Genomic DNA, 13,910 nt, shown 5'->3' on the forward strand with positions numbered 1-13,910 from the left:
CGCAGTCAGCAAAGTGGCAATCGGTCCGGAAGAATTCTGACAAGGACTGAATTAAGCATGAACAGGGATGGGATGAAATTAATAGTCACTTATCACTCAAGATCGTCTCTCTTGGGCAGCCCGCTTGAGTAAGGCCCTTCAAGACACGTGTCCAAGGCAAACCACTGGCTAAATAACGCTTGCTGGCTCTCTGGACGGCCATGTGCCGCGGTCACGGCCGCGCTCTGGCACAGCTCAGCTGAGCGCGGGCGCCGGCACAGGCTGCTCTGGAGCCCCAGCTGCCGCCAGCTCCGCAGCGACCGTCCCCTCACAGGCCGCGCTTCGTCCTTCATTGTCCTGCTTCTCTCTTCCCTGCGCGTCTGCCCAGGGCTGCGAGGAAAGACCCGTCTGTGCCCCAGCGGTTCCCGGACACGCACACGGCGGCACAGCCGGGCGGTCGCGCTGCGGGACTGCGGGACTGGCTGTGGGTACGGGCAGGGGCAGCCGGGACCCCGATGGCACCGGGCAGGGGCAGCCGGGACCCCGATGGCACCGGGCAGGGGCAGCTGGGACCCCGATGGCACCGGGCAGGGGCCGCCAGGACACGGCACGGGGGCTCCGGCCAACACCGCGGTCAACACCTCCAACCGGGGCTGTGGGGACGGGGGCCGGGGCGCTGCGGGCGCGGGGCTGGTGCAGGCAGGGGTGCTGAGCATCTGGCCCCCAGAGGAAGGAAACACTCTGAAACCACAGCCGGTGTTTTTGAGAAAAGTTAAGCAGTTTTATTCAACGGGATGAGTCCACACCCAACCAGAGGCTTCATCTACACAGCACCATCAGCACGCACGACAGACCCACTCGGACACGCCGGCTGAACGGCGTCCCAGCAGGCGTTACAGAGACAACACGCAGGAGGAGGACGACTGTCCCCGGGGCAGCCAGCGCGGTTCCTACGGCTTCCCGGTCCCCAGACCCTGCCGGACTGCGCCGGCCGGCCCCTCGGCAGCAGATCACGGTCAGGACAGCTACGGCTGCACCGCAAAAACCACAGCGCTGCCGCTTAACAGCCCAGGTTTACACAACGACCTCCCAGGTGCTCCTGCCTCCGAAGAAGCGCACGGCCCCCACCACCCCAGCACCCACGCACCCTGCAGAGCGCGCAGGAGTCTGTACAGAGGGGGCGGCAGCACCAACGGTGACGCTGAGCCCGGGAGGGAGGGGGCACCCAGCTGGCCCTCCAGACCCCGCTCCGGGTCGGGTCGGGGGGCGCAGGGGCCGCTCCTCGCTCTGCACGGCAGAGAAACCGGCTCTGCGCACACACGGCCCCACGGGCACCGCGGCCCCGGGGAGGGGCCGTGCCGGTCCCCGGCCCTCGGGCAGGCACGGGTGGCACTCACGGCGCCACCGGGAAAGCCGCGACCTGTCCCTGCGCCCAGAGGGACCGAGGGTGGGGACAAGTGCCACAGGAGACACAGGCGGGTTCCAGTTCCGCTGCCGTGGACGGGGTCCAGCTTTGTGCCCAGTCAGCTTACAGAAAAATACACTGCTGGCCTTGAATTTACAGTAGTTAAAACTACAGTTTGAATACCGTATTAAAAAGGGGTAGTTCATTCTTCAACAAAATGTCTCGGTTTTCTTTAAAAAAACAAAAAATAAAAAGGACTTCAAGAGCAATCCCGCCCAGCACAACACAACCGCACGCAGGGCGCCGCGGTGCTCCGGGGACACGGCGCCAAGCGGTTGTTCTGGTGCTCAAAAAGGCACTTAAAGATAAGAAAACAATTTTATTAAAAACCAACAACAAAACAAAGGAAACCAAAAGGCAATAATTTAATAGAAAGACACTGGAACTGGTACCGTATCTTCAAAAGTGAGAAGGGAGGAAAAAGAAAACCCTGATAAACGTGGGTTTGCTATCAAGTCATCTTTGAGAGTATATAAAACCAAACGCAACCCAACCCAGCAGACTGGCGATGGGAACGCTCTCCAGGAACTAAATGGACCAAGAAAAACAAATTACTGGCAACGAATCCACAGCTCCTGTGCCAAATGGGTCCTCCCCTCCCCTCCAGGGCGTTTGCTGGATCCTCACCCGCCCACACGGCAGATGTGGAACATCTGCTGCACATCTGCTGCACATCTGCTGCACATCTGCTGCCCACGGCAGCGAGCGCGGGGCAGCGGGCGGAGGCGAGGGACCGTGAGGAACACAAACAGCAACCGGAACCAGCGGCGGGAACTACAAACATCAACAACACGTACAGCAACACCATCTCCCCTCACAGCGTCACACGGAGGAACGAGGACAGGTTCACCACATACAGTACTTCTCCCCCACTGTACACTGAAAGGTTAGCTTTGCTTTTTTATTCCTTTTAATTATTATTATTACTGGGTTTTATTTTTACATTGAGCTACCTATTAAGTGAAAAGTTTTGGTGAGTGGCATTGGCTTTCACCTAATCCTAGCCTATTTTGTACAGTTTACACGTTAGCAGTGATTTCAGCGCGGAAGCGGGTACAGCGGTATTTACAGAGCGGGGCAGGGACACATGCTGCGGGGGGGGCCGGTGTCCCCGTGCACACGCTGCGCGGGACCAGGACGCGGAGGGGCCGCCAGTGCAGCTCCGCTGCGCAGCTGGGACCACGCGGCCCGTTCCACGCCGGCGGGACGGCACCGCGTGGGAGCGAGCAGACGGAACCCCGGTCTGGGACCATGCCGGCCCGTTCCACACCGGCGGGACGGCACCGCGTGGGAGCGAGCAAACGGAACCCCGGTCACTGCACGGAGACCTGCGCGAGGAGGACGAGCTGCAGGAGAAGCACAGAGCGTCTTGAATTCAGTGCTGGCAGGAGAGACTCCGTTATCAGACAAAGTACCATGCAATCCCCAGCGCTTTCTGCATATTTTTTTCTCTGGGTTAAATGTTCAGAGGGAAAAACAAAATGTAGATTATTTTGCATAAACTCAAACTGTTGTATTATATAGTACAGTACAGAAAGTGCAAAATATCGCCCCATCAGAGTGGTTCCGCCCCTGATATGGTCAAATATGGCTCATGCTTTTCATGCAAGAAGAGGCAATCTGAATCAAGACCCTCGTGTACTGCTGTGCAACTCCAAATGAGGGAAGCGCGCTGTACCGGAGCCTCCTCGCCTGTTCGGTCCCATCTGCCGAGATACCAGCAGGTGTTGGTTTTTAAAAAAAGAACAAAAGAAGTGTGTGAGGAACGAGAAACGAAGCGTCTCAAAACTGTACCTATCGATGCTTCCCCACAGGTTTGTCATAGTCCTTGTCCGTTCTGAAATCTTGAGGAAGATGGGGGTTCCGTGGAGCCCGCGCGCAGCAGCCATGTCACAGGCCTCCTGCGCTGTCCCCGCTCCCGCCGGTGCCACCGGCCGGGGTGTCACCGCACACACAACAGCATCCCGGGCTCGGGCTGAAGAGACGCTCCAGCCGCCTGACGCACTGGTGGTGATCGACCACCAGCTCTTCTTCCCCGGCCAGCAGCGAACACAGCCCACTGCATCTCCCCCACACCTTCTTCTTCTTAATGCCAAGAGGTGCAGAAAATAAACTCCAGGATTGGCCTCCTATTGCTCACCGCACAGCTGCTCCAGACCTCGCGCACACGCACGCACACAAACAGCCTGGAAAAACCAAATCTACCAACATCTCTAGAGAGGACATTTCAGAGTCAGTTTCTGAGGTAAATCTACTTTTTAAAAAAAGTCACTGAATTCTGTACACTGTTTTTAACAGATACTTCTACAGAGAGCGCGCACTCTCAGTGCCAGCACGCAGACCCGCTGCCGCCTCCCGCCGCAGCACTGCGAGTGCGGAGTGTTTCTGCATGATGGGTTGTGTGTACACACATATGTACCACACACGTACGCACATGAACACACGTATGTACACACGCACACGTATGTACAGCCATCAGGCCTCGGCCATGCACTTGTTCCCCTTCTGGAGAGTCTCCTCTTGAGCGCAGCTCCGATTCCCCGCTTTGCTGGGCCAGGCTTTGCGGAGCTGCCAGCCGCGCTGCCGCCATGCAGATGCTGGCTCTCCCTGGCCCCGGCTACATGGTGCCCGATTTATCGGCCGCGCCACTGGGGAAGAGCTTCTCGGTGGGGGTGACGGCGGGGCTGCCCACCCCCGAGCTGCTGCTGCTGCTGGAGCGGTGCTGCACCACGGGCCGCACCGGCCGCATGGGCGGGGGCCGCAGCTGGGCCCCCGCCAGCCGCGCCGACAGCGCCGGCTTGAACGTGGTCATCATCTCGGTGGTGGAGCTGCTGCTGCGGCGCATGGCGGCGTCGGGGTCCCGGATCAGGATGGTGTGGAGGGGGCTGGCGGGCTCCGAGTTGGCGGCGCCCAGCGGGGGGTTCTTCATGGGCTCCAGCGTGTCCAGGACCACGTCGGGGGCCTGCTTGGCCGTGTTCTGCCTCTCCAGCTCCCGCAGCTCGTTCAGCGCCGTGCTCATGGTCTTCTCGATGTCCTGTGAACGGCAGCGACAAAGGGATGTCAGCACTGTGCCGCAGCATCGCCCCGCTCCCCTGCACCCCGGGAGAGCCCCCACCCTGGCGTGGGTGTGGGTCTGGGGTCTCTGACCCCCACACAGTGCGAACTGTAGGGTGTCCTGTGCAGGGACAGGAGCTCAACTCCATTATCCTTGTGCATCCCTTCCAACTCAGGACATCCTAGGATTCTGTGACCTGAGATGGAGCCTTGAGACAAAGCAGGAGCTTCAGGAGAAGATGCGAAGCCCAAACTCTGGCCACACAAAGTCACCCGTTGTCTCCCAAGCGGTCTGGTCACCAGCTCCCTAGGGAGCGAACCCCAAACACCACGCGATGGGGTGAGCACCAGCCCGTCCCATCCCCACGGGACAGGCCATCTCCAATCCTCGCCCAGAGCCGAGGCTGCTCCTGCCCAAAACCAGCCGTCCTGCAGCCTCTGCCGGACATACAGACGCCGCTGCCCCCGTGCCCACGAGGCAATGGCACATGTGGGGACCGAAACGCACGTTTCAGGGTGAGCAGCACGACAGCAGCTCACCCTGAATGAAAGAGGCAGCGACGAGGCCGCTCCGCGGGTCTGTCCAGGACATCCCCTGGCAAGTGACCCAGTCAACTACGAGTGTCCATTTAACCGAAATTACCTCATTGCCTACAACTGCAGCACTGAGGGCCTCTTCACAAACACAGGCCCCGGCTTGGCTTCACTTAAATCTGCCTTAACTGAATTAAGGCCACTGGCTCAGAAAGAGACCAGCTGAAAAGTGACTTACGGCAACTGGATCAATTGTTTAAAGAGCAGCTCTAGTTAACTCTCCTCGCTGTCCTTGTGTAGGCGAGTACTTAATCTTATAATGTCTACAAAATGCTCAGTGAGCCTCAGATAATGTTCAGAGGATCAGCAGAAGGGAAATAATTGTAAAGTTAGCTCCAATTAATCCTATTAAGCTGCTCAGATAATGAGTGAAGTTACTCTCCCAGAGCCAGCCCTCAGGGCTACCACATCCAGCAGCCCTACGGACTTCAGGGTGACTATTGATTTATGGCAGCTGAGTGAGCATCTTTTCCAAGGCTTAAAAAAACAACCCACAAGGCCAGGGAATTGTTCGTGTTGTGCTCCATCGCCAGCATCCCCGTCCCTCGGGAGGCTCCAGAGCCCACGGCCGCGCGGCTGCCACCAGCCAGGCCAAGGACTCGGTGCACGCGGTGACCGTCCCCAGGCGGACGTGACACCGTGTCCCTGCTCGGGTCACCGCTCACGGCACCCACTGCGCTACCACCAGAACTTTGTAAACTAATCACCACGAGCGCAAGCTCTTGATGGACAGAGAAGCCGGGCAGAGCGCTGCAGAGCGAGAGGACGAGCAGTGCGGCTGGCGGAAAAGCAAAGAGACAGCGAGAGCTCTTCCTGCCATCATCGTTAACTACCCACTGAAAGCGGCTATTTGACGTGTCACAGCCTGCCGAACGCGGTGGCACGGGTGCGCCAGGTGTGGGCACGGCTGGGACTCCACAGCCCGTTCCACGAGGGACCAGCTCCGAGACGTCTCCAGGTTTGTGTGACCTGACGGACACCTCACGCAGGGACAGACCCGCAGCCCGTGCTGCAGGTACCGCAAATCTAAGTGACGGCCTAGTGCAGCGCTGGTGATGCTGGATGGCTGGAGGCGTCATATCGGGGCCATTTTGAGGTCCTAGCTGCAAACAGCCAGTCACAAACCTGAGGCACTTTTCTCCACACCCTGAGCATCAGTCCAATTGTGATCTGGCAAATCCAGTTTTCTCCTCCTAAGCTCCTTACAGAGCATCAAATGAAGATAATGCGCTTCCCTCCCTGCAGGAGGTAAGAGCTGCCAGTGCATTTTGGTGGTGGATCAAACGTTTCTGGAAACTGTTTTGAAGAAAGGAGGTTTGTGGGAGGAGGCAGCATCCCGTAACGGAGCAGCGGAGGCAGCTGAGAGCTGAGCAGCCGCTGGCTGCTCCTTTTCACCTTTAACTGTCACGGCCCGACCAGCACTGCGGTTCTGAAGTGTTCTGAGATGGAAGCGGCTCTGCGGCACGTCCGCAGGGACTCGATCCCTGGGCACCGAGAGCCACTTCACAACCCCCTTACCTCAGCGAGTGCTTCAGCTTCGAGAGATTTCTGATCTCCGAGACTACTGTGTCTGGTCGATCCACCGGCCGGTCTCAGCGGGTGCCCATCGGACAGGGCCTTCCTGTCCGGGAAATTGATGCTGCCCGCGCTGCCGAATGTCGCCATTCTGCGCTTTTCAGGACTCTCGATCCTGCCCCTGCTCAGCGGGATTTTGTGGGGGCTGCTGGGGCAGGCGGCGGCGCGCGGAGGAGTGTCGATGGCGGGGCCCAGCCCGCGGGGCGGGCTGTGCGTGTCCCCCCCGCTGCGGCGGCGAGGGATGGCTGCGCCGTCAGACCGCAGCCTCACTCTGCAAAGAATCCACCACAAGAGCAGGTCACCGTCTGCGCGACGGAAAGCGTCTGGCTGCATGCTGTAAGACAACGGCTCAGCTCGGGGAGCTCGGATCAAACCGAACTCCAGCCTTTCAGCTCCAGAAGACCAAGGCAAGAGGGAAGACAGACATTTTAGCCAGAGGCAAGAAAAGGGACAGCATTGTAGCTCCTTTGCTTGTTGGGATCTACATTAGCAGAGCACAGGAAAACCTGCAGCATGCTCACATTGTCCTGCAGCACCTACTGGAGCCTTCCCTTCTGCCTTGCCCTGCGCCGTACACCGAGTCCCCACACGAGACAGCGACCACCTCTGTGTGTGCACGAAAACGAGAGTTTCCTTACCGGCCCATCACTCCCCCAAAGCCATAGTCCACAATATGATCTGTTGGAGACTGGATGTCGTTCTTGGAGGAGGCTTTGTCGTCCAGCAGCGGCCCGCTGCTCGCCTCGCTGTCGGCCTTCTGGCTCAGGCTGTCGGAGAACGCGTCGTCCCTGGGAAAGGAGCCGCGTCAGTAGCGGCTCTGCCCCCGGAGAGCGGCCAGGCCAGCCACAGCGCGGGCCGAGCGCCACCGCTGCAGCAGCCCCGGGCCCAGCGCCACCGCTGCAGCAGCCCCGGGCCCAGCGCCACCGCTGCAGCAGGTCCGGGCCGAGCGCCACCGCTGCAGCAGGTCCGGGCCGAGCGCCACCGCTGCAGCAGGTCCGGGCCGAGCGCCACCGCTGCAGCAGCCCCGGGCCCAGCGCCACCGCTGCAGCAGCTCGGGGCTGCGCCACGGCCACCGCTTCGGGCAGCACCCAGAGCTCGGAGAAAGCGAACATCACGTCTCCACGTCCCCCTGTGCTGGAGTGGCCATTTCAAGGAGCGCAGCTGCAGCACTTGTGACAGAAGTGGCATCTGTGAAGGACCCCGGGACCGGCCCACGGGCCAGCGGGGCACCGGACAACACCAGCCCAACGCACACAGGGGACAAGGCCGATATTAAGCCTGGCTCGTGCCACTTTGAGGAGACAACGCCGGATGGGGTTCAGCACGCTCAAGTGCAGCATTTAGTGCTTGGCTTTATCAGCTTGAAGGAGAAACGATCTGAGCCAGCACATGGCGAGGCAGATGTGAGCGGCCCAGACTTCTCGCCAAAGTGGTTGAACCTCAGAAACGTGACCACCTACTGCAGGCGGCTGACGGGGACCCTGCGCAGGCGCGTGACTCACACCCGGATCAACACGCGCCGCTCCACTCACATGTCCTGCACCACGATGTACTGGTGGGGTATGAGCCCGTCCACGCCGTTGTGTCTCCCTTCCCACCAGTCCTCCGACGCCCGGTGGTACAGGAGCAGCGAGGCCCCTTTCTTAAAGGAGAGCTCCCGAGGAGAGCGCCCAACGTAGTCAAACTTCGCTATGGCTTCGATCTGCTCCACTTCTGCAAAGGAGAGAGGCACAGACGGAGAAAGGCTCAGCTCAGCAACCACCAGGGCACAATAAATCCTAGAGACACATCTCAGCAGAACAGCAGCGATGCTGCTGCCCCAGCTTCCTGAGAGCACCTTGCACCGAGTACAAACCATCTTCCATTTAACCTGATCAATTCTTTTTGTTCTTCCAGCCTTCCTGGAATTTCTCACAGACCCACAATCTACCAGCAGTTACAAAAAGCTACAAACCAGATGGGGAGTAGTTGAAATTTCCCTGCATGCATTTGGCACCATCACCAGCACTCCCATCTTCTACCTATATAGTGATTCCTTCGGTTACAGAACCCCATTATACTGCAGACTGAGAGCTCCTCAAGCTGTGTCAGATGCCATGATCAAAGCCCTGTTTACCTCCTCTCCCCTTCCTCATCCTGGAGACAGTCTGGCCTGAATTATTGATGAGTAACAAATTCCCCTTTGGGGATCCCATAGAAACGATGATCCCGGCGCTGGGCGGGCAGCTGCTCGGCATCACCCCCCCGGCCCCGCAGCCCTGCCCGGCGCTCCGCCTCACCGCCCCTCCGCTCTTCTCATTTAAGCTGCACAGACACCAGGGATTCACAGCGCAGGAGCTCAGGCCTGCAGTTCCATAGGGACGAGGCAGGACTCCCCTGCGGAGGCTGGGAGCACAACCCGGGAGGGGGCAGCGTGGCGGGGGCTGCGGGCACCCGCCGAGGGCCCGCGGAGCACCCTGCTCCACCGCAGGTCGGGCGCTCCGGGGGAACCAGGAGGCTCCCCCAGCCCCGGTTCAGCGTTGGGGGTGCATGGGGCGAGGGAGAGGGCCAGAAGGACATGTAAATTCACGAAATAAAGCTGCCCCTCTTCTCCACACTTGCACCACAGTTAATCACCCGGAAACTCCAATTGGAGCCATTAATGTAACCACTGAAGCACAAAATTGGCTAAACGGCAGCTTGCTCTCCATCTTCTAGTCCTGTCAGCTCCTGTCTGGGGCTGAGGGCAGGTCCCGAGCTGCCCGGCCCAGCTGCGCCCGTTGTCCCCCCCGCGGCGTCCCCAGCCGGGACGCTCTCCCGCCACCCTCTGGCCCCGGAAAGCTGCGGTGCTTTGCTGGGCCACACAAACACAGCAGCGCCGAAGCGCCGGACACCGGCGCAGCTGCCGACCCGACCAGGAGCCAAGCGCACGCTGCTCTCCCGCCCCGCCGCCCAGCCCAGCCCCGCTCACCGTCGTCGCTGGTGTGCGGCTCCGTGCCGTTGTCATGGTCGACCTCGTCAATGGTGCCAGGCTCGCTGTGCGGGCTGTCGCTGCAATGAAATACACCCCGCTCTCAAAGAAAGAAGGAGACTCTGTTCCCAAGGCACTCAGCAAACGTAAGGAAACTCTGGCCCCGGTGACACTTGAGAGAGTTATGGTTTTGGCTTTCACAGGACTGAGATGGTCGTTTTAAATCACAGCGGATCTCTGAACGCAGAGGATGGCAGACACTCCACCGCGATCCGCAGGCACAGAACATCACGTTCCGTTGCTCATGCATCTTACTTGTATTTGGAAAAACAAATACAAAGTGATACCAAGTTAAAATGTTCCACTCACTCACTCACAATAAGTTTTAGCATTTCCTCTCCCCTCACACCAGTCAGGACGGCAGCAGGTGATCAGCGCGGGGAAGAGCAAGTCTCACAACTTTACAAAACTTGCACACAAATCAGTTCAAGTCTGTCACAAATACTGGCTTGTTAAACAAAGTCAGATTAGAGTTGCAACATCCTCCAAACAAACGTGTAACATCACTGACACTTCAACATGGGGGTTTGTTCATGGAGTTTTCTATCCTGGTACCCCCAGAAGGGCGAACTGTGCAGCAGCGAGACGCGATGCAGCCGCACAGAGCCGACCCCATCCCTGGCTACCGTGAACTCACCCGCGTTCTCATGCTGGCAAAACAACAGGAACCGGGGGTTGGGGTTAACTCGGGGCTAAGGGATCCCATCAACCAGCAAACTGTGATGGAACTACGGGACTCGGAACTGGGTTAGAATTGACCTAAAATCCTGGTTTGCTCTGAACACACTTCTGTGAATCTGCAGCTAAAAGATTTTTTAATAAATATTAATATTCATATTGGAAACCATTTTCTCCTGAAGTTTCTACTGAGGTGTGTAATGCTGAGAAAAATGAAAACAACAACTGAGTGAAACTGCCTCTGTTTTCACTGGTCAGGCTAAAATGAAAAACAAAATTGATACATGCAAGTAGAAAAGAATTGGTTAAGTGTGCAAAATCCTCTTTGTTTTATGGAAGTATTGGTATCTAAGAACCACGCAGGCAGCCTGGTATGGAGTAAGATTCTTAGCCAGTGTAAAACAGCACAAGCACATCAAATATATGTCACTTGCACACCTAACTCGCAACAGGTATCAGGAATACAGTCCTAAAGGCACGTCCGGTCTGCAGAGGGGCCCATCCGCCCCAGGCTGTGCTCAGCCGCCCCAACACCCAGGCTGCGCCTCCCAAAGCTCAGCTCACAGCCCAGCCCTCGCGGATGTGCCGGGAGCCCCGCACAGCGCGGGTGCTGTCACCGGCTCCCTGTGGCGCACGGGGCCCTGGCTTTGGGTCCTGCCCGCAGTGACGTCCCGCCCCGTCCTTACCAGTACTCCTCCCCGCCTGTCATGCACTTCTCGTAGACGGGTCCTTCCAGCTCTCTGTGGCTGGGGAAGATGCCCTCGTGGTTAATGATGATGGTTTTGATGACCTCGTTGACGTGGGCCTGGCAGGACACGGGATCCTGCCCGTCCGGGATGTGCATCAGGGTGGGCCCGAAGCAGATGGCCAGGTTGTAGGGATCCATCATGTTCTCGTCGCTGTACTGTGACAAGCTGCAACACCAGCGTCAGGGAGCCGGAAACCCCCCCAACAACCCCCACTGCTCCAGAAACCCCAGCTCGGGGCTGGCTGCATCCTCCCCAAACACCCCACGGCTCCGCAGGGCCGAGGGAGCAAACAGCCCCCCCATGGCCATGCCAAAAAGGACTCGTCAGCAAAGATGGGGAAGCCCTGAGAAGAGGGAGGGCAAGGAGAACCTCGGTGAAAGAGGGAACAAAGGACTCACTGATTAAGGAAAGCAAAAAGGTATCTCATGACCACGATGACGGCCCGAGGCAGAGTGACGACGATCTGCTGGATCTGGTGCACCCTCTCGGTGGGGTTCTCGATTTCTGGAACACAGGGACACAAAGTGCATCTTTAAACCTGCTCAGCACAGACAACGCGGCACCAGAGGGGCTGCTCAGAGCCAGCAGCCCCCTCCGAAAGGGAAACAACGGCCCGTTCCCAGGCTTTACCCACTGGTTTGGCACTGAGGTGCAGGCAGAGAACCGAGCACAGTGCTCTTCTGCAGGTGAGTTCGCACGGACGTTCAGATTCAATATAAACAGCAAATAAACACATCTATGTGGTTTTGTTTTTAAAATAACTATTTCTGCATTATTTAGTTCGTTCCTCAACAACCACTGTATTTCTCAAAAGCCTGACTCAACACGGCACAGGAAAAGGCAGCACTGCTTGGCTTTCCAGTGCGGATCTTTCAATGAGGTTTTATTCGCGTTTCTTTTAGGGGTTCACCGGCAGGTCCTGGTGAGCTCTGCTGCTCCAGGCCCCAGCAGGAGCTCAGTGTGAGCGCAAAGCCAGCGCTGCCCACCACGGCAAAGCCAGCGCTGCCCACCGCGGCAAAGCCAGCGCTGCCCACCGCGGCAAAGCCAGCGCTGCCCACCGCGGCAAAGCCAGCGCTGCCCACCGCGGCAAAGCCAGCGCTGCCCACCGCGGCAAAGCCAGCACTGCCCACCGCGGCAAAGCCAGCGCTGCCCACCACGGCAAAGCCAGCGCTGCCCACCACGGCAAAGCCAGCGCTGCCCACCGCGGCAAAGCCAGCGCTGCCCACCACGGCAAAGCCAGCACTGCCCACCACGGCAAAGCCAGCACTGCCCACCACGGCAAAGCCAGCGCCGCCACCAGCAACCGCGGCCCTTCCCCAGGACGGAGGTGACAGAGCAGCCACCAGTGCCACCTCACCCCACAGTTAACGCTGGGCTGTTCATTCACCGGGAGCAGAGTCCCAAAGCCCCTGAGAGCAGCCAGGCTCTGATTTTTCCTCACTGTGCTGGCTCCTTCCTAATCACCATAAAATTCACTGACAACAGGTGGCTGGGCTGCCCTTTCTTCAAAATTCTGAGCAAAATTTGGCTTCAGTACATAGATGGAAATCTTTATAATATTTCATCTGGGAAATTTCTCCTTTTGAGGAATTTATTGATCCAGTGTTATTGCTTACTCTGTTCTCCACTTCTTCAGTTTGGTTTTACTGAAGAGAACACTTGTGAAAAATAAAATCTGGACAAAAACTTACAACAATAGGTATGTTCTGAAAGCCAGAGGAACAAATTGTCGTGAAGCACTTGCCTTTGTGACTTAGCAAAGCGTTTCAACTGGCTGTGATCCAGAGGAAGCAACGCAGCCTCCATCAGCCGCCCCCCAACAGGCACACCCTGAGCCACCGCTGCCAACAAAGCGCCTCCTCGACACGGCCGTTTCGCATGGGCCTTTGAGACGCTTCCAGCGAACTCCCTCCCCAGAGCTGGGATTGCTGGCCTGAGCTCAGAGATGGCTCTGCTGATCCAAAAGAGCCACAGCAAGACGTTTTACCTCTCCCCCGTCTCCAGCACTGCCAACGCACACCCTTCATGTCTTTTCTTACAGCCCTTCATACAGCACAAGCTGCTACCGGCAAAACTCAGGTGTCCTTGCCCCCTGTTTATCGCTTCCCTTGTCCCACCCTATTCCCTGAGAAGAGCTGTCACATGTACTTACTTATAGTAGATATCAAATCTTGAAACCTTTCCTTAGGAAAGAGGGGGTTTTCCAGTCCTCGGAAGTACAGCTTCAAGACTCCAGCCACTGAATTGATGTCACGTTCATTTTGATCGTCAGCAAGGGGATCTTCACCTGCCCAGAGAAGAGTGTTCATTTCCAGCACTACTGTCGAGCTGGACTGACACAGCAAGTGTTTTTCCCAGCTCGGTGGAAAACCAGAACCGTGCACAGTCCCGAGCGCCGTCCCGTGCGCGCGATGGCACCGCGACGCGTCTCGCCAACGAGAGTTCGACAACGTGCTCTGTCACACAGCATCGTGCTGACACACTATAGCCCTGCCTAGAAAACCCAGCATACTGTGGAGGTTTTCAACCTTTCCTGAAGATGAGGATGTTAGTAAGGGGTTCTCCCTCACAGTTTCTAGCCCAGTGAGTTTTGCATCAGAGAGCTGGGCAGATCTGAACCGCGGCAGGTAAGGGCTCAGCTGGAGGATGCACCCACGCCTCTGGAACGGACCAGACGGCTCCGGACAGCATTGCGCCCACTTCAGTCTACAAAAGGCTTCCGAAACCTAAGGGCTCTGGATACTGACTCCTCTTAAACTGGATACACAAATCCTCCAGCCTTTGGCAATCCCACCACTGCCTTCTC

At 57.9% G+C, this 13,910-nt stretch overlaps 1 protein-coding gene across 3 annotated transcripts in view; it reads right to left on the reverse strand.

Moving 5' to 3' along the window:
* Positions 1–736: 736 nt before the first annotated feature.
* SRGAP3 (SLIT-ROBO Rho GTPase activating protein 3) overlaps positions 737–13,910 on the reverse strand; it is an 86,317-nt gene continuing 73,143 nt past the window's right edge. Inside the window, exons 15-22 of one of the 3 annotated variants that reach the window (XM_082060158.1) lie at positions 13,257–13,391; positions 11,503–11,608; positions 11,042–11,269; positions 9,618–9,697; positions 8,200–8,380; positions 7,306–7,455; positions 6,611–6,938; positions 737–4,478 (exon numbers count right to left, since the gene is read on the reverse strand). In XM_082060158.1, coding sequence (XP_081916284.1) covers positions 4,062–4,478; positions 6,611–6,938; positions 7,306–7,455; positions 8,200–8,380; positions 9,618–9,697; positions 11,042–11,269; positions 11,503–11,608; positions 13,257–13,391 — 1,625 coding nt within the window. In that variant the 3' untranslated portion in view covers positions 737–4,061. Of the gene's footprint in view, positions 4,479–6,610; positions 6,939–7,305; positions 7,456–8,199; positions 8,381–9,617; positions 9,698–11,041; positions 11,270–11,502; positions 11,609–13,256; positions 13,392–13,910 lie in introns of those variants that run through there. The other 2 variants (XM_082060159.1, XR_014184784.1) reach the window with 2 other exon arrangements.

Source organism: Streptopelia decaocto (genome assembly GCF_964273445.1).
Source record: "Streptopelia decaocto genome assembly, chromosome: 8".
Taxonomy (NCBI): Eukaryota; Metazoa; Chordata; class Aves; order Columbiformes; family Columbidae; genus Streptopelia; species Streptopelia decaocto.